The 21,587-nt window shown below is 37.8% G+C and overlaps 1 protein-coding gene across 1 annotated transcript in view; it reads right to left on the bottom strand.

The window, feature by feature from the left end:
- The window catches only part of ZBBX (zinc finger B-box domain containing), a 57,683-nt gene that overhangs the window by 17,367 nt on the left and 18,729 nt on the right, over positions 1-21,587 (bottom strand). Inside the window, exons 8-15 of the mRNA XM_053460387.1 lie at positions 17,729-17,886; positions 17,348-17,403; positions 13,632-13,752; positions 12,604-12,704; positions 12,392-12,501; positions 9,682-9,758; positions 2,140-2,321; positions 561-652 (exon numbers count right to left, since the gene is read on the bottom strand). Of these exons, the coding sequence (XP_053316362.1) occupies positions 561-652; positions 2,140-2,321; positions 9,682-9,758; positions 12,392-12,501; positions 12,604-12,704; positions 13,632-13,752; positions 17,348-17,403; positions 17,729-17,886 (897 nt within the window). The remainder of the gene's footprint in view (positions 1-560; positions 653-2,139; positions 2,322-9,681; positions 9,759-12,391; positions 12,502-12,603; positions 12,705-13,631; positions 13,753-17,347; positions 17,404-17,728; positions 17,887-21,587) is intronic.

Genomic DNA, 21,587 nt, shown 5'->3' with positions numbered 1-21,587 from the left:
CTTATACGTACTGTTTTTAGATTATTCATTAGTATTAGTAAGATTTCTAGTTATAGCACTGAATCTAGCAGAGATGTGTTTCGTAAGATTCAGCGATATACAGGGTAATGTGGTAAAACGGTTATATTTAATTTAGGAGGTTTTGGTGAAACGCATTCACTATGATAAACTGTCTTGTTTCTGTGGCTGGTACTCAAATAGTTAAGATCCCTGACCAAAAGCACTAGCTACCAAACGTGGCTCCCATTGCAGTTCCATTGATTTCAAAAGTAGCAGGATTATCCCACTAGAAGACTGAACGGCAAAAATCAATTAGATCAATCAATCAAGGAGATCTTATTTGAAGTCACTTCACTTTGAATGTTGTATGTACTACAAGGAGACTTGAGGTTTTAGGGACCATTAAATAAAAAGATTTAGGGGCCAACACACCTAGAAACTAATCTAGAATGTAATCTGAAAGTGACAAAAAGCCTCAGTATGCTCTCAGAATAAAAAAAAAAAACAAATAATAATACTAGGGTATACGATATGTGATATACATGGTTCAATAACTTTACCTTGGGCAGGTTTGCGATAGAAGCTGTATCCGGACTTGGTCTGTCATTAAAGCTTTTGTACGTGATTGATTTGCTGTCCTCCTGCAGTGATGCTGTAAGAAGATGATGTGTATTGAATGCATTCAAGTTTATACATAGCTGTCAACTGCTTAATTGCCCTGTTTCACCAGTGTCCTTGTTCTCTCCAGGCAAATACATAGACTACCCACACTGTTGTTTTTGTATGTATACATATATCCTACAAATATGCATAAGTGGCACAATAATTAATATGTAAATCTTTCACACCTTATATAGAAATCCAATTGTTTTTCTTTTACTTAGAACATTAGCAGTGTGTCGCAACTCTTATGTCAGAGAGAGAGAAGACAAAAGGTGCATGTTATATCAGAATATATCTCATTGGTCTGATTAAAGTTTATTGGGGGGGGTATAATTGCTAAAGTAACTGTCTTTTCCAAATGAATGCCTTTGGTTAGTTTACTTCTACCCCATCAGTGCTATAAGCAATTACACCAAACTAGGCTGAGTAAAAAGGTTTCATAGCGCAGAAAAACTGCCGATGTATAAATATTTCACAATACTGCCTAAAAGTGATGCGCATTTAAAGGGATATCTGCAGTGTAACATAACGCCTTCTCTTTACTGGTTTATAGGGGAACTGCCAAGCACTTGAAAGGGACATGGATTTGGGTGATTTAACAGCATTTGGCATTTAAAGGGGACATCCCATGGAACAATCGAAATACTTTTTTTAATCTGATACTAGTAATAAATAATGGGGTTTCTCTTTAAATAGGGAGAGGTCTTAGCAGGAGACAGGGAGACAAACTGTCTTAATAGATCCATGCTTAGCCCTCATATTGATCTCATCTAATACAGTTAGTAGTCATCCATGGCCCACCTCACGTGACCAAAGTGTCTATGTTCAGTACACTTTTTAGAAATCCTATGTAAAATATTTAAATCGCTGGTGATAATGTACAGATTCAAACAGAAAACAGGAATGCAGGGTTAGATAAGGATGAGAAGATTATTATTATCGTCTTAATTATATGGCGCCATCGTGGTCTGCAGCGCTTTATAACGTACAAGATTAACGCATCCTATATTTTGCTCCCTATAAAAGAAGGTCTTCGTTAGGGCAATCAATATTTTGCACTGAAAAAACAAACATGTAATACATTTATTGTTATTTGTGTGTGGAAAGTACTAAGGTACTTAATTTTTATATTTCGGATATATGCATACCCATTTAATTATATATTTTTTCAAGCAGCATCACCTTTTACTACTTACCCTGGAAAAGGGAAGGAAGGGTGGGAGGAAAATGACAGGAGCCCCTAAATACATCAAGAATAGGATTTACAAATATACAACATTGCACAAATAGTACTAAATACCCAGAATAGCTGATGGCTTCAGAGAATTCGGCATAAAACAACAGGCCAGCTATACAGGACATATATTTTTTATGTGCAATCAACAGCTACATTTCTAGCTATTCTTTTCCTTAGCTGATGCAGAACAAGTTGCATTCCATTAAATCGAGCAGTCTAATCAGTGCAACTTTTATTACCTTTTGCATTTTGAGTGCACATGGGCCTTCCACCTTCAGCAGACTCTAATCCAATTTCTCTGCCAACGGAGTAAGTAGACCGCAGCGGAGCATTCCGTTTCTTGTTTGCGGCTCGAACAGGTAAGGCGTCTGATACAGTGGCATGAATAAGTGTACTTTGTGTACGTTCGGTATCTAAGGGACTTAATTGTTAACAAAAAAACTGAGAATGAGCAACAAGGTTGTTAAATGTAATGTATCTGTAATATATTGAAGAGAAAATATTCTATAAAACAATGTCAGGTGTCCAAACCAAGAAACCTGTGTTGGGGGGATAGAGGCAGGAGCGGGTAGAGCCAGAGCTAGGAATACGCAGGGCATCCCGCCAGACTGATCAGAAGAGCCACCTTGCAGTGATCACCAGCAGAGCATCATGAGGTGGCCACATGGTAGCTGCAATGGAGGTCTGTGCGGTTGTAGATTGATTTTATAGTTCCCCTAGTTGGTCAGGAGAGATCAGAGGGTCTCCTCACCTGGTCCATGGCCCCCGCTTCCTAAAAAGCAGAACAATGGGCCATCTGCGAGGCACAGTGACCAGAAAATCAGGACTTATGCATGTATGATTGTTCAACCGTGCTTAATGCAGTTAGTTAAAACATCAAACATAAGGGGTTAACTCAAAAAAGTAATTCTGGTGCAAAGCTTAAAAAGTAGTCTTATCAACAAATCTACCAGTGGAATGTTTCTGCTCTCTGGACCATTTAATTGGTTGCTATGGTGAGGAGCCCATTTTTTTCTTCAAATATTGCAATTGAATGACTTTTTATACATAACACTTCTGTGTGCTGCTACATATTTTCTTCCAAGGGGAAATAGCAAGAATATGGTTTTTTTTTAAGACATTAAACTGACTTGTCCATGGGTCCAATAGCAGTTCCAGTATGCACGACTTCATTAAAAAATGCCCTCAACCAACTGTTTAAGGAATCTATTTATTCAGAAACCCAACAATATTCCTCGGGCTAAATTATCACATGTGAATGAATGCATGTAGTTCTTTGGCAGCAAACCTGAAAAAATGTGCATTTAGAAAAACAGTATTTTTTTTTGTAAAGAATCTTTCATATTCTGCCTATTTACTGAATGCTAACAAAAGGCATTAGATCAGAAGCTTTAGAACGCCTTCGCCCCAACTATTAAATGAAAAATGTTTTCATTAAACTATAAATAGCCATAAATCTGGTACGGAGACCTGGAGGGAATAGTGTACATGGAAGATGATATTAACACTGAATCACAGTCATTTGCGTTACAAAACCCTCTTTGAGACAGTTTATGACGTTCAGAAAACTTGTTCCATCAAAAGTGTGGTTAATGCACCTTTTGCTGTCCACCCCTGATAGAATATACCAATATGTATGCAAATATAGAGCTTTCGTCATCCCTGCTTCTGCGTGTTTTTATCACATGCCCTTTTTGCTGTCAACAGACGATAAGATGTCTTTTACCATCTTCTCCCTACGGAATACTCTATTATTATTGAAGGAACCTTTTTCTATTTAAACCAATGAGTGAAAGAGGTTTGACATAGTTTAGAGATAATTATACCCCCCCTCCCCATTTAGATATAAAATATGTATTTTCTTGGTTATGACATCCATTCCATATCCCTGTATTTGAGGGTTTATTGGAATTGTAGTCCACCTAAAAGCTTGTTAAGACATAAAAAGTAAAATCAGGAGGCAGGGTGAGGTTCAGGGTAGTTTCCCAAGAGACTGAAATCTTTTATTACACATTATACAAATATCTCAAAAACTGTGTTAACCCCTTAATGTCACAATGCATTGTTTTTAATGGGTTTAAGGACAACCCATTGTCCTTAATGGGGTTAAAACAAACTGCCAGTTTTCATCATTTGATTAGCAACACATTCAGTTTTGGAGCCATATCTCCCAACTGTCCCGATTGATCCGGGGCAGGGGGCATTTGAGGGGTCCTACATTGGCATTTGGAAGCCTCAGCTGCGCAGGTATTCTTGCGCCATACTTTGTTTAGTCCTTAGTGTACTTAACATTAACATACACAAGCAAAGGACACTTTTTCCAAGATTTTTCTGGCAAATAGCGGTTTTCCTCTGCTTATCATAAATTACATAAAGGACAGCATTAGAAAAGTTCACATTCAAAGAGCACACAAGGTAAGCTTAGCTATTGTTACACGTTCGAAAGCTGCCAAAGGTTTAAACAACCTGAAGACATAATGTTAACATTAGAGTAATGTATTTGTTTTGCTGGTAGAAAATTTTGCATATTTAAATTAAGCTGCTAGCGCCGTGGGAATGATAGGCTTCATTTTGTATGACCTTAGACGGGAACTCGGCTCATCTAATGCATTCCAATTACTTTGACAGACAATCTATACAGCAGAAGGGAATGAAATTTAGAGCAGGCTAAACCATGGCACTCTGACATCAGGTAAGATATCATTAAATATATTGGTCTGAAAGCGTGAAGAATCAGAGCGAAGCACCTTGCACCTTTAATAGGAAAATGACATATGTTCCAAGCAGTAAACAAACATTTTAAAGAACCCTCTGCAATGTGTATACTAGAAAATAATTACAGTACAATGTGTTTTTCTGTCTTCAGTATCGCATGCGCTTGTCTCCGATCCCTTCCATACACATTATCATAAAAGCAGTCTTGTTAAACTGTCAACAAAGCACATCTTGTTGTTCAAGAAAGTGATTTACATAAGAGGTCTAGCATGTGGTAGACATTCTGATTATTTATGAAGTTATTATTTTATTTATTAGCATACCAGGGAACTTTCCAGGTTTGGCCTGAAGAGGGCCACTTCTCCGGTTCTCTGGATGAACCCCCAAATCCTCCGTGTTGTGGGAGTGGGGTCCTGACACGCCCAACTCCCTGCCCATTTCCCCTTTAAATGGAGGTGTTTCCAGCGAAGTCAATGGGAACGTCCCCCAGCATCATTGGGACCACATCCTGCAAGGGTAGCCGGAGCCCACAAGTCCCCAGGTGTGTTAGTATATCTGGGGACTCTCATGGTTAAACTCAGTCTCTGCTTCTCCAGGTGTCTGGGTCACTGCTCTTTTTCTACAGGCGAGGGGAGTGGGGTTTAGCCGAGCCCACACCCTGCCTACCTTCCCTTCTAACCAATGCTACCTAGGGTTAGCACCACCCCTCACAGTTAGCCACTCTCATTCAAGCAGTACACATCCAGCTAGTACCGCCCCTCTGTAAGCCATTCACACAGAAGAGGGAGATTTAGGGTTGTCATTTATCCTAATGCTCATTTGCTATTATGATTTTATTAATATTATGTACACTACCGCTCAAAAGTTTGGGGTCACTTAGCTGTTTTCATTCAAAACAAGGACATTTCTAGCTGCGGTAACATAATTGCAAAAGAGTTTTTAAATGATTAAGTATCCTTTTAATCTTAAACATGGATCCGTGAAGACAATGTGCCATTGGAATACAGGAGTGATGGGAGTGATAAAGGGCCTCTGTAAGCCTATGAAGATATTACATGAAAAATCAGCCGTTTCCAGCTACAATAGTCATTTGCAGCATTAACAACATCGGCACTGTATTTCCGATCCATTTCATGTTATTTTAATGGACAGAATTGGATTTTCTTTCAAAAACAAGGACATTTCTAAGTGACCTCACTTAGAACTTAGGAACGGCAGCATGTAACTCCAAAACGTGTTTCTTTTAACAAATAATAGTGTAGTCCGAAACAACAACAAAAAAGAGCACATGAGTGCTAGACTCCATTCTATCTTTAAATGGAGTGAGAATGTATTTTAGATACACAAGGTTAGAGGGAGGCAAATGTTAAAACAATGATGTGGCATAGCGGAGCCTATGGGGTATTTTAAAGCATAAATGGCTTTTCCTAATGACGGGCCTGCAGCTGAACATTTGCGATTTCTAAAATTTGATGTATTCAGTGAAAGTTAATCTTGTATGCAATTTCCACTGAGGTCAGTGATGCTCTTCGTGTGCCTATTTTTATACACAGTAAACGAAAACGTTTCAAGAACTGAATAGTCTGTAAATGAATACAATAAACACAAATAGTAGGGGAGTCTTCTGCGCTAATGAGCCTTAGATGGTTGTTTACATTTTAAGAATATAATAATATTTTGAGGCAGAGCAGAAATATTTTGATATTTTGATGCAGAAAGAGGGATACGAGGCATAATTAGCAGAAGCATTCCATTGGTTTCATGGTGATCACGCCACTTTTAGAATTTTGCCCTGGAATTGCTCTGGCCTGCTGTCCTCTTCCTGGTCACCCAACAAAGAGTGGGATCAAGGCTTCTTCACGATGGGCTTTGAAAAACGACCCATTATATTTATGGTGTCACGTAATTTTGACATTTTCAGAGTCAGCTGTCCATGGACAGTAGCTTAACAACAGGTCTACATGTTGTGCAGTGATTTATTGGTTATTATTGTTGGGCAGACAGACTTATTTTCTTGGGGGGGGGTTACTTGCTGCACAACAGATCACAAAATCTGGTTATTTCATCTATTTATCAGAATTATGTGCAAAACAAACAAACACTGTGATCTCAAATACACATGCAAGATCCCTAAGTTAACACAACTTTATAAAGGCACATGCACTGCTTAAAGCATCAGTAACGCTATTAGTTCACACACCCTAGCTGTCAACACATTTTAGATTACTTCATTGTTAATTAAACCACATTGACAAGATTAATAACCCAAATAACTACACGCTAATCATGTTAAATGCAGGCTGATGGGACTGCCCTTTATAAAAACTGTCAAGGCTATAGCTAACGGGTCTACTGGCTGTTTTAGGAGGACGCTTTCCTGGCCAGACTCTTCTGTTTCCATTTTATCCAGTTTATTTTCTTTCTGGTGGGTACAGGAAAAGGACAAAATATGTATTTTTCAAATGATAGGGTAAGGATGAAGTAGGATCAAGAGTTTTTGTGAGCTAAAAAAAAATAAATTGGGGTTAAAAGCTTTTCAAGTTTCAAATGTTGCTATGGCGTTGGTTTTCTCACCTCCATTCCTACTGATTGGCACTTTAACAACATTCACGAAAACTTCCCATGGTACTTGGTTAACCTACTAGGAACTTGTAGAGCCTTTCCGATCCCAGGAAGAAATGATAGACAATCTAAAACAATCTACAGTACATGTCAGGTTAACCTAAAAGAACAGTACTAGGACAAATTACATTTGACATGACTAGATTTTGTTGTGTTAACCCCGTGCTGGAAGTCTAATTCCACGTATTGGACATATCTACAAAAGGGAGAATGTTTTACTGCAATACATTTTGTTGGCACTAAACAGAATGGCGCTGAAATTTAGGAAGAGAGGCTTAAAATTCTTGTGTCTAACTTCTGCGTATTGGATGGGCATGATTCCTGGGGCTCTGCATACGTGATAACACACACTCTAACTTACATAAAACTGGCATATCTCGGAACAGGTAGTCCCGCAAAGAAATGAATAGTTCTCTATGTAATAAGAAGCTAAAAGAGAGGACTAGCTGCAACAAGAGATAATGAGGAATATTAAAACTGCATGGTAACAACAACAAACACTGCTCCCCTGCCCAGAGAAAAAGAATTGTAACCCGGAGAGTCAATGGCGCAGTACTTTACCCGGAGACTCCAGGTTAAGCCTGAAGCGTTCCCAGGTATGTATAGTATTTAACACATCTGTTCCCTGCTAGCCAGTGCTCAGTTATTCTGCCTGCCTGCCTGCCATGAATACTTATTGGTCCTCCTGACCAATTGTTGCCATTGGGCTTGTAAACTGGCTACTATGCTGGTTTTGTCCTGCTTCGCAAGGGATCGACATCGCAATAGCTCTCCACCTTTGTTAAGAATTCACCGTATAACCACAACTCTTCTGCAAACTTTCCTATCAACTCTCCCTTAAGTGAATACACGTCTATATGGTCTGCTTCTCAAGTACACGATTCCCTGAGCCCGGACTATATTTATTTCTGCTGGTGAATGTGCCACCTTACACCTTACAGAAACACTGTACTACAGGTCTCCTATCCTACTATCATTTGAATGAATCCGGTGAACATCTTTGACATTTGCTTTTTAGTAATAACCTTCTTGCACAAAGAAATAGTTGCTGTATTTGTCATATCTTATTTTAACTAAAAACAACGTAAATTTGGTGGAAAGATTCAGTAATCAAATTTGGGTAGGTGTCCGAATCAATTTGATCTGAAAGATGCCTAGTCATCAATTAATGTCTTTGGCTGTATATGTCTCTCTTAGATTGCTAGTGTTACTCCGATTGAGCCTCTGAGTGCTTCTTGTATGCCCAGCTGCATCATCACATCTGTCACGTAGTGTTGCCTATTTCATTGTAAACATGTACTTTATGAGACAGATCTTTCTTGATGCAGTCACAAATAATATGCTTGAGATCAATAGTATCCTACTTTATGAATAAATCACTCTAAAGCTCAGTTCCCCAGGACAGCATCACTGTCTCACTGAATCATCTCTGTTGCCACCTTCGATGGGCATATTCCACAAGTGTTTGGTGGCTGAGTAGCAGACAAAATACTATTAATGGGCTGGATCCAATGCTGGACATTTCTCACAAGTAATTTAATATGGATACCTTTTATTGGGCCAACTTAAAAAAAAAATTCTATTTTCTTCTATGTTGACCAAATCATCCCTACTAAAGATTCCATCTTCTCTTGGACCAATATGTCTATATCCATTTTCCTTATTAAGTAACTGAATAGGATTTCTGCTGATTTAATGTTTCACACCTTTTATCTAATTCTTTTAAGTCTATAGAAGGACTGTTATTCAGTTATTTGGGATATGTTTATGTCTGGCGTTGCATGACTTTACTACAGACTATATGCCATAACAGTACCAGGAATTGACTGGGCATGAAAATTAAGACCGGCAGTCAGTAAACATCTACTGCTAATTCTGAAAAACACAATTATTTGTCTGGTTTTTAGAATTTGAAAGGCAAACACAGATTATCCTAGGGCTTCATAAACATCCCTTACATCTAGGCTGATTCTAAACACTGACGCAGAACTATGTTTTCAGATGCATCCCTTACTAAAGAATGATGAGGTAATCCCTGCCGACATGAATGGGTCTTCTAAAGGAAGGGATGTGAAGTCTTGTTGAGAGTATTCTCCCTCTCCTTGTCAAATACGGTCTTCAATAATATTTTCATTACTCTAGCATAGCAGTGTAGAGTCTTTATTTCCAATCATAAAAGGAATACTTGTATCAGCTTAACCCCTTAAAAGGGTTGCCCTTAAACCCATTAATGACAATACATGTACAGGCTTGTTGTGAAGGGGTTAAGAAGTCAATAAGCAGTAGCCACTTTTTCTCCGTAGACTTCTATTTCAAAAAATGAGAATCATGACCTGTTTTTGCACATTTTCCTTTGATGACAGCTATACACTACAGAATCGTTATATATCGTTATAATCGTTTTTTATTGCATGTATTTAATATGAGAAAAAAACAATCCTTACGTGTTTTGGATGGTTTCATTACGTTTCCTCTCAGACACAGAAAAGCTTCTGGGTTTTTCACGGTCTTCCTCTGGATCCTACATAAATATATGGATTTAATACATAAGTAGTTATGACACTTTACAGATCTCTGGTCAGACTTCACATAGAGCATTGTGTACTGTTCTGTTCTTCAGAAGGATATTGATGTTCTGCAGAGAGTTCACAGGAGGGCTGCTAAAATGGTGAATGGTTTTTGCAGGATGAAGTTTATCAGGAAAGGCTAAGGAATCGAAATATTTAGAGCTTGGAGGAGAGGAGAGAGAGAGGGATGTGTAAAAACAGGACGTTTTATTTTACAGAGAGTGTGGTACGTGTGGATATAGGTAGTAACACAGCCTCACAGGAGATGTGGTAGAAGTCAACACAGAAAGCACTTTTGGTAAAGATTGGGCAGACTGGATGGGCCAAATGGTTCTTATTTGCCGTCACTTTCTATGTCCCCCTTATTGGCTGAGATCGTCTCGAAAGCTTGCAATCCATTATACGTCAGCCAATAAAGGTTTCAACTTTGCCAAATGGTACAACTCTACCGTTACTGTAAGAGAATTTAAACATCGATGAGACAGACATAAAGCCTATCTGTGACAAGACCAAGGACGGATTAAGGTTTAAGTTTTAACATCAGTAAATGGACAGACTGGATGGGCTAAAAGGTTCTTATCTGCCATCAAATGTAATCAGCATTCAATGCAACAAATACAAATTTGTGTGAATTCCCCACGGAATACGAAAGTGGTAAATTAATAATGTGCATTTTAGATTTCTTGTGTGAAAAGGTTGGGTGCCAATTTCATCTGGATAAAATGACTTATTTTTCATAATGACTTATTATCCATGAAATGAAAAGAGTCCAGGAGAAAAACAGCTAATTTAAGACACGAACAAAAGCTAATATGATATAACTGGGCAAAGGGAGTGTAGAGAGAGAGAGAATGGATAAAATATTCACTTTTTAAACTAATAGTAAGTGATCAAATGCCGCCTAGCAACAGCAGTTCCAGAAAGTACATTTAAGAATTATGCTTGATCAGTCATGTATTTATATCTAAGGTAACTGACCCATTTAAAGTTAAACTTTACTCATGTATTACAGAAAGATCTGAGCACATCTTAACCAAATTAGCAGGGAACCTTATTAAATGCCAAATATTCAGTAAGTGCTTGGCTTGTCTGTGATATTTCTCTGCATCTTTTCTTTTTTTTCTCCTACAAAAACGTTAGAACATGTGCTACAAAATGTTAATGAACAGAGCAATTATTGAGAATAATCTTAATCTCTGCAACTCGAAAAATAGCTTTTGCAAATCTAGAACTTGTTGGGTTAAAGCAAAGCTACCTGCAACAAAATGATTAGTAATGTTAGAATAATTTAACGTAATGTTCACATGAACGCATCATGTAAAAGGTTCAGCCTGCATACTGTAAAGGTCATTAAGTATAGTTTATCATCCATCCATACCATATTTCTATTATTTTGCTGCTTTAATAAAAAGTAAATATATACAAAGGCGGACATATTGATTTTGACATGTTTCTTTCACACTGGTATGTCCTCCACCACTGCTCAATTTATCTTCATTGTTGAAGATGCTGATTAAAGTGGCCAAGTGGTTCTCATCACCACAAACTATAGGAAGTTTTTCATACCCCTATTATTGGTTGGGTACCCCAATTTAGAGGAACCACCAACTTCTAAGCATCAATAGCTCAACTGTTGATCACAAACACTCACACAACAAACCATAAACAATATTAATAAGTAATAGGTTGTAAGATATAGCATCTTCTTCTAAATGACACCCAATATTTTTGAGGAATCATAAGTAAGATTTCTTGGGCTCCATTGATTGTTAACTGGCATATAAATGGAGATTCTAATTGTGTGCGGATGCAATAATTAATATCAATAATGGTAACAAGCAGAAGTGAATTGGCCAAGCAATGTCTGGTTTCAATGAAGTATAAATAGTTTTAGTACAGGGGGAAAGTTCTTTCAAAGGAGGATAAGTGAAAACAAGAGGCCATACTTTAAATCTAAAGTGTCAAAGGCTTCGATGTAGTATAAGGAAGCTTTACTTTCACTGAGAGGGTGGTAGATAAATAGAACAGCCTCCAACAGAAACGGTAGAGGCTAATGCAATGAGGAAATTTAAACATGTATGAGATAGGCATAAAAATATCTAAAATTTAAGACAAGGCCAAGGACTGGTTGAGGTCTCAATGCAGACTAGATGGGCTAAATAGTCCTTATCTGCCACCAAATTAAATGTTTCTATGAGGGTAGTTACAGTTTGCAGAGATCTTCTCCCTACCAAATTTCATCTCGTGTTTTAATTTTGTCTCCTTTGTAGAAACCATAAGTCTGCATTGACGCTTTCCTAGTAACGTTAACAATAACTGTATTCCCAGGGTGACTCTTGCTCATCCAAGTTCTTGCGCAAGCATTGCTAAAGATGGTTGATATAGCCTCTAACATATGTTTGTACGAATGCATCACTTTACATGAAAAGATACAAAAGAATCATCCGAGGCCTGGGGTGTAATTTGCATTTCAGGAATTAAATTGTAATTAACTATGCTGTAACATAACTAGATTGGGCACAAGGTTCTGGTTAATAAAAGCAAAGTCAACATCCTCCAAGTAAGTCATGGACCCATTCCACGTTACCTCGTCAATTTCCATGATCTCTAGAGCTGGTTCGTATGTCACCATGTCTGGGGCATCCTTCTCTGGCTTAAACAAAGCTACGTATTGCTCGTGTTCTTCCACTTCTTCGGCTTTAAAGAATAACAGCCAGGTGAATCATTAGTGCAACGGCATAACTATTCATCCATGCGTTTGAAAAATGTCTATTATAAAGCAGTAAAAGACATACTAACCTGTCAAGCCGTCAAAATCATTCAGTTCATGGTCTGATACTGAGGTACTAGAATATCTGCATTTATCTAATGGCTTACTGGCAAAATGATTAACGGGAGTTCTGCAAAAAAACACAAAACACTTTTATGACTACACAGACAAATGGGGATAGAAACAGATGTTTTTGCATTCTACACCAAGCTATAATAAAACATAACTAGATGTAAAAAAACAAACTCCACAATAAGTATTTGCAAATGCAGTAAAAAAATCTTTCATAAAGTCATTATAAAGTTTATATAAAAGGAGAGGACAGCTTTAAAAGGAAGGCTGACATCATTATTGCATATGTTAGATTTAACTCTTCCTGGGAGGTAATTGCTAATTTAGCTGCCATCAAAAGGCTTAAAAGTAATGAAATGCATGACCTACTGCTCCCTAGTTTCCCTATTGTAATCGCTATCCTGCCCCAATTACTATTTTATTAGTGTGCTTTCTAGATGATTGTTACACATATATCACTATACTTTCATCATCAGAAAAAATTATAAAATGAGACACTTAAATGAAAAACCCAATACCACTACCTAAACACAGTTTATGTAGACAAAGAGCTGTTACAACAGGAAAAAAAAAAAATATATATATATATAATATATGGTAAAAAAATAAAAAATGTGGTTCTAAGGTAGGACCGGACAGCCGAGTCCTTAGGTATTAACAGATAACAGCAACTGAATAACTTAAATGCTACAGTTATAAGCAAACATGGCTTAGGTTCATTAAAAATGATTATATCTGGCTTCTATTTGTTTGGGCTCACGTCAAAGTAATGCTCTTCATTTTATTCACCAAGAACTCTTGCCACTCGGTAAAAACCTCAAGATTGTGGGTACTCCGCCAGATGTACTCTCTATGTTAACAGTATTTTAGTTTAAACTATTCAAACCAATAACAAGGTGCACCTTTGAAACACTAATGTTATCACAAAATTGTGATAGACCAAGCACGGAAATGGCTCATTTTAGCCATCTCTTTATTCATTTACCGTCTGTGTTTTTTAAGCATCAGCTTCTCCAGGTAGTTGAGTCCATCTTCTTTAAATTCCACTTCAAAGGGCTTTTTAACTATGGTCATGACTGTTTGAGCCTCTGAATTTCCTGTGCAATCTATAAAGTAAGGCAAAAAAATATTTCACTGGAAATTAAAAAAAAATTTATATATATATATATTAGTGTGCAAACCGTTTTTATTAAAAACTCCAGAGAAATTCCCAATGTTGGATTATGGTTTAGCAAGGCATATTAATGAATCAGAAAATATTAAACCCCTGGAGAGGAACTCATTTACCCTGTAAACTGCCCAGGCCAGACCCAGGGCTGCGCCCACAGCTACCTCATCCACTGTCACTGTCCTCACAGCGGACCACCAAAATATGATGTCATGTCCCAGCACTCAATGTCTTGTCATGTCTAAGGTAAACTGTGGAAGCCCAAGAGGCGATCCGTTCCCAAGACTTGGCTTGTAGCATTTGTCCAGTTCTTATTTTTGTCATTTTATGGAAACTGTATATTATTATTATTACTGTATACTAACTACTTTTTAAAGAGAATAAGTATTTCTACCCATTACATGAAAACGGTTATTAAAACACAAACTGTTAAATCATTATTCTGAAACATTTGAAAAACCCTGTTTTTCGCTGACTAGAAGAAGCATTTCTATGCCACAGTCAACGTAATCTTAATGGAGCCACCAACACAGGCAGCGTTCATGCACTTTCCTTGATATCTTTCTGCAAAGAGCCCTTTCCTCCTACAGGCTGCTTCAAGTTCAAGAGTCTTCCTCTAAACAATCCACCCAGGGACTTTTCTTTTATGTCTATTCATGTAGCCAAAAGATACACAATTGCTTTAAAAAAAGTAAGTATTTCCAAAAATATCATACGGTTTAGAAGCAAATATCTTTCTAAAACAGACAGATACTGCAGGGGGAGGCCTCAAGGCTTCTTGGAACAGAAGTGGGTCACTCGAAATTGACATTAATCTGCTGCTAAGGAGATCTATAATTGTGTATTTTTTTCTTACCGACTATATTCAACGTGTTTGTTAACTTACCACTGGCTCATATTTTAAGCAAAATAGCATTTTTTTACCCAATACAGAGTAGGAAGAAGACCGCTTTCAGGGAAGCCCAGGATTTTGTTTTAAACCACTGGTTCTGTTGCTCTGGTAACCAAGGCCAGCAAGTAATTTACTCTTGTTTTTTGTACATATGTGGGACTTCATACCTGGAACATAACTTCCCAGGACAGGCTATCCAGAGGTCTCCCCTTTTTCTGGAGGAGTGGCTTTGTAAGGGGGTAGGGCTAATAAGACATGGGGGTGGGGCCATGTGAGGGGAGAGGTTGCCACCCAAAGGGGCAGGACCAACTTTGCATTGGGACTGGGCTAGCCCCAAACAGTATGAAGGAGAGCCAAGGAGAGTGGACGAGGGAGTGTCTTACTAAACACTGCTCACCAATCTAATGAAAGAGAAGTGGCCCAAGAACCCGGGGAAGCAGCGCTTCACCCGTAGGCTCCAGGTCAAACCCAGAGATTTCCCAGTCATGCTCATGCCAATAACCACAAAATGGCATGCCTTTGAATACTTTTACTGGAGTCAGTTGATCCATGTTGGTATTTATCATATACACATTTCTCTCCTACCAATATAATATTTTACTTCAAAAAGCAAGAATATTTGGTTCTTGTAATATGCAGAAGAAAAAGCTTGCTCATAGTGATCACCCCTCAAAATCAGATCTAGTTAAAATATAAAGCAATAACACATTCCGTCTAACAGAATATGTAAAATCTGTAATTAGCAAGAAAATACATGCAAAATGCTAATGTTCAAACCTTTGATGAGGAACAATCATCTGAATTGCAAAGAAATGTTAGATGTTTATGGTATACGGATTAAACAGAGTAATGATTACTTAGTGGCTCCTCAGTGGGCTGATGTAGATGAAGTGAAATCACATAGAGTGATGATGAACAAAACTAATTGTGCTAGCAATACAGAGGCCCGAGAAAAGCCAAGAACCCAACCGGTCTCACGGCAGGTATGTTCACTCCGAGGCAGGGTTATTGAGTGCAATTGTTATTGCTCAATGTTTTGTGGCATGGATTAGTAGGCTTAAGGATGTTCAGTCTGGCATATACTTAAAATTGTAGAAAGAAAAACCACAGGTCCTGCACTCCGAATGTAATTAGTATGAAATATATTTATTTCATGAAGTGCCAAAGAATCCAGACGGACTAATTGCTTAACACGTTTTGGGCGCTTATGAGTAAGCGCTAAGTTTAACGCGAAGCACGTTAAGCACTGTCTGGATTCTTTGGCACTTTATTTAAGAAATATATTTCATTCCACTTAGATACTGGGTACGGGACCTGTGTTTTTGTGCTGCTTCCATGTATTTTGGAGATGCGCTGCGGGTCCCAGGCACCCGTCCCTGCGGGTGTGCTCGAGCTGACACTCCTAGTCGAGGAACTGCGAGAGTGCGGCGCTGAGCAGCCCAGAAGATTACCTTTTTCGAGATAGAATTGTATCTTGGGGGAACAGCTTAAAATGTTTTTTTTTTGTAGATAAATGAAGAACTGGCCAATGGGTCGTGTCTATAACTATACATTTTAGGCATGGTGAATCTGCCCTTGACCTTCCTGTAACACCTTGTAGACACTGCGGCTGTATCGAGCTGTGCATCTCTAAATGCAAATCAGGAAGTGAAGGCACAAAGCAGTTATCGTGAGTTGCAAACAGGTACATCAGAGTGCTTTACCTACAAGGACTGCATCGACTACTTCTATGACAGATCGAAGTAATAAACAGAGTATAAACAACTGCCTATATGTTCTATATTCTGTTAACATTTTATGGTAATGTTTATGTTTTGTAATAAAAAGCTTACACTCACATTAATGTATAACCAGCTGACATGGTTATGTGTTAATCCATGCACCTGTTCCTCCCCATCTGAATGGTCACTTCACAGCTTGGTAACTGGTTTTATAACTAGCAGAGAAAAGGTTGCATAACCTACCGTGCCCAATGTAAAAATTTGACATTTTTTCCAAATAATGTTTAAAACGTTTGGGTTGAGTAAAGGTTTGAGGTATGGGGTGTTTGGGAAATTAATTTTTTGCCTTTTATTTTTGTTCACTTAGGTTTCTGACTCCTTGTACTTTGATCGCCACTGCAGCTGATCACAGAGCGATCAGCAAGCATCTTCGGTGTTTGCAGCGGTGTCAACTCCCCCAAGAGCACTCATAAACATTAAAGTGTTCTCACTGAGCGCCGTCAGCACAGAGCCAACAACGCTGACCTTGCTGTCCGAAGATAGCCTGATCTCCCAAATACCAACAGAGAAATGTCCCCTCTGGTGCAAAATATACAGGGCATACTCTTTTGTCCGAAGGGTTGTCTGGGAACCTTTCCTTAGTACATAATAGTACGAGCCAACATCCTGAACAGATTAAAAAAATTGATATTGCTAGACATCTGTCCTTTGACAAGTTCATTTTAGTTGCATTTTGTGCTGGGAAGTTGTGAATTTTTAGTATTATTTTTAAGATGTAGACTGCAGTTTTTGGAAACAGACAGAATGCGAGGAGTGAAATAGAGATCAGAGTCAATGGTGACACCAACGCAGAAAATGTTACTAATTTGTTTTCTAATAAATTATGCTTTTTATGCGTGTGCAAATGTATTTTTACATACTGCACAGTATGTCTGCACCATCTTTGAAGGTTAGTGAAGATAGTTGTTCAGTTGAGCTAAAATGAGATAAAACATTTTAACTCACCAATTTAAATATCCGTTAGGAAGGGCAACACTTTTCTCCTACCACTGGCTGTGTATAATGCACAGCTAAATCTTTAAATTCCTTCTTAGCAATTAAACTGTGCATAATGTTGAGCTAACTATGCCCTTCTCATAGGAGAACCCTGCTGGGTCATAATTCATAGCAAAGTCAAGGAGTTATTCCACTCCCCTGCAAACTAACCCCCTCTGAAAATGACATGAAATAGGATTTTTTTTTGGGGGGTGGGGGGGTGCAAATGTAACAAAAACTCTATGTCTGTAATCCACAAATGATACTTGCCCATTTCCGTGTCCAGTACAGAATGTTTCTTTTGGTTATTCCTCCATTCCATTAAGGCATCAGAAAATGATTTAGCTGATTCCGTTTCACAGAATTCCCCATGCATCAATAATCCACCACTGCCAGATTGTTTTCTTGATGGGGAATAAAATGCCTGTAAAAAAGTTAGCAAATAATTATTTTTGATACCTTAATGCAAAATGCCAAATTGAAATCTTTAAGAACATCTAATTTGCCATCTTGAGATCTGTACTGCAAATATGAAATATCACACATAAATTGAATAGCTAAACAATTTAGCTGCTGACATTAAATGCATGAAATTAGCAACCCACTGACTCCCAGTATGTTGTGGAGATATTTCCAATGGACACTTCACTTTTGCTGTACTTTATATGCATGCTAAATGTCTTGTTGAATTGTCCATACTTATCTCATTATTTAAAAAATATGCAAATTGGCACAGAAGAAGTGTACTTAAGGAAACCGCAAGCAGACGTGCCGAATTGTCTCTTTTACAGCAACATTCTCCTCCAGTGCTTAGAGTGCATTTATCTTTTGAAACCACAGTATAAAAGGCAGTGGGAGTCCAGGTTAGGCTTAAATTGTAAGACGATGTAAGGCTTCCCTGGATCTTGACATATTTGACTATACTTTATTAAGCTGTGCATATGTTGCTGGTTCAATTAAAAAAGTAAAGTCTGTGCTAGTTCAGCTAAAACGGCTGTCTAGCACGGTATGCATGTGTAGTGTGAAAAGCATTTACTGGTTATTATTAGTGTCAATACTAATGAAGTCCCCATTTAACAATATCCAAACACACATAAGCAGACACACACTAACATACCTCGACACACTAACACTCAGACACCCAGCATAACACATACTCACCCAGACAAATTAACGCACTGACACAACTGGACACACACAGACACTAAGACATAAACCAACTACCATACCCAGACACACAGACACTCACACTAACACACACACACACCCCCATACTACAAGGAAAGAGGGTTTTTCCTTGGGACTGTCGTTATACAAGTGAGACGACTTTTAGTCCTATGGACATGTAAAAGGTCTACCCCCTTCATCGTCAATCTCAAAAACAATCTATTTTAACTACATAGGAGGCAAGAGAGAAGAAGCATTGAGAGTGGACAGTGCTGAGGGAAAGAAATGGCATTGATGGAAAATGGCAGCAGGGAAAGAGAGTAAGCAGACAACATTAAATATACCTGTAATTATGTGCAACATCTCTGTCTATATAACAGTATATCCTAACACTGATTTTATGCATAGAATAAGAGCATGATGTCCATGAGACTGCAAAATGTATTTTGTGTCACTGTCACTGGATTATGAAGTTTCCAAATTTCACAACTGTACATAAAAATTGCCAATGCATGGACCTGCCCTCTGTATTAGCTTCTTTGTGAACACCAAATCCTGTAGCCACAGCACTTTACATATTGTGGGCCGCTAGTGAGGTCTTGTTATGCCTGTTTTTTTTTTTTGACAACTGTGAAAATCCATGAAACTTTAGCCATATTTAGCTACTGTTCAAGCAGCGTTAAACAGACCAGAAAATTTCTCAATCTCGTCATGTTCCATTTTCCTAAACAGCTTATTTAGAGAGGCTTTCGTGGGGCAGCTCGAGTCTTTTTCTGCTTCAACAGATTTACAATGAGCAGCTGATCAGTCATGGACATGCAAAAGAATCAATTTTATTGGTGAAACACCAAGCAATAAAGAACGATGACTTACATTTGAGTCTCTGACAATCTATAGAACTCCTTTTATTTTGGTGCATGTTAATGTGGACGAACCATGTTGATGTAATAAACAGTAATGCTTGTGTTGTTTAGAGAGGGGAAAGAAACATCAAGATGTTTTCCAGTTATTTAGTGGAGAGAATATGAACAGCAGGCAAAGTAACGTTCTAACATATGAGTGCTCTGAAACTATGTATCGCATCTTGACTCACTTCTGTACAGGTGCAGTATTCCCCATCTTACTCACATGTTGATGGCTCATTCAGTTTCTTGAAATGTTATGTCAGATAATGCATATCGTTGTAACAAGACTATGTTTAAGAAACCAGTGTGTTTTCATATGCATGTACTGTTACTGCTTAGTGCAGAGGTTCCCACTGTATGGCACATATCAGGGCAGGGCTCAGGCAGTACCATGTTCTATTCTAATTAGGGAGGTTCCTAAAACCTGGAGCATTGGTATGCCTTGATGACTAGGTTGGGAACTGTCTTTCCACCTCCAGTCTAGTAGTCGATGAACCAGCCCCGGTAGGACATTTACTTAACATGTTGTTTGAAATACAGGACATTCCGATTATAGACAGCCACTTACACTTGGATGCATTTAAGTTTAGTAAACCTCTAATTATAGGTTGAACATTAGTTTGAGGATTTAAACATCAGGGGAATAGTGGGGCGTATTTTCCGACGAATACCATAATTTAATTTTACCAGTCTACTTGCTGATATAATACCATGTATTTTAATATAACCGCCAGAAGAATGTACATCTGGGACATGTGATCCACTTAAGATTTTATTTAATTAATTCCACTCCATTCTTCCCTTTTATTATAGCTAGTGAGGCTCTTCAGATATCCATTTTTAAAAATGCCGTTCATTTCTTAAAAGTCTGTGTTTCCAATTCTCAACATTATTTGTTGATCTAATTAGCTTAAAAGAAAGTGCTCTAGGCCTGTAAATACATTTAAGATGGCTGCTCCTTTACAGTGTAATTCAATGTCAGCGATGTTCAGAACCTCATTATGCTTGTTTCTGGAGAAAGCCGTTTACATGTTCTTCAAAACAAATAAAGAAGCATTACTCTGACTGATCGGGAAGACAACCAGTTTATAAGACTGCCTTTAGAATGGAAATTCTTGATTGATGAAATACTCATCTCCATAAAACATTGGAATTAAAAGGTTGTTCACTTAGGCAGACAGTCTTAGATAAATTGTCCCATTAAGACATGTTTTCCGCAATTCTCCAATTAGGTGTCTTGACAGCAATAGAAGGAAATTTCTTGTCCATTATATAAATAACTTTTGTAAGGTTTGGTACCGGCGTTCTGTTTCCAACTGGGTCATATACCTCCACCAACTACAGAAATAAAACGCTGCGAGAGTGTTTTACCATCCCACCAGAATCAGTTTAGGATTTAGCTAAATCTGTGAATTAAGCTTTCACATTAACAGCAAAGCTTCTTTAAGACTCGATTTGGATTAACTTTTCTTAGTTTAATTAGAGCAATTTTAAAAGAATGATATTGACTCTATTTTTTTTTTAAACATATTCATTATAAGAAGATGCACTCTTTACTTCTATATCTCACATCCTAGCTTAGTGGGCTCCATAGCATTCATTATATTCTTGGAACGAGTGTATTGTGAGCAGTAACTCAATGTGAATTATACTTAGACCATTGTGTTACTAGCCATGTAAATAACCGTACGTTATAGTTAGATGCTGTGCCTAATTGTAGTTTTATATAGCAAATATGCGTGAACCTCTGAAAAACAATCGCGTATAATCATTAATGATGAAACTACCTCAATTAGCTTTTTTATTTCGGAGATTTGTGACGAGCTATACATTTTAGAGACTTTTTTTTTCACCACTTTTAATTGCTGGTGACAAAGGGTAATATTCTATTCTATTTTTAAGCTAAAAAAAAACTGTCAAACTGGCTTTTCATGCATAAACAAATTGTAAATGGTTGAATATAACTAGTGATCAGAGCAACCATTGTTTAATCCTAAACTGCACTGCATATTCTTTAATGTCCTTGAAAAAATATCACTTATCTAGTAATTCT

This window comes from Spea bombifrons, chromosome 3, assembly GCF_027358695.1.
Source record: "Spea bombifrons isolate aSpeBom1 chromosome 3, aSpeBom1.2.pri, whole genome shotgun sequence".
Lineage (NCBI taxonomy): Eukaryota > Metazoa > Chordata > Amphibia > Anura > Pelobatidae > Spea > Spea bombifrons.
This window is presented reverse-complemented; position numbering and strand designations above follow the sequence as displayed.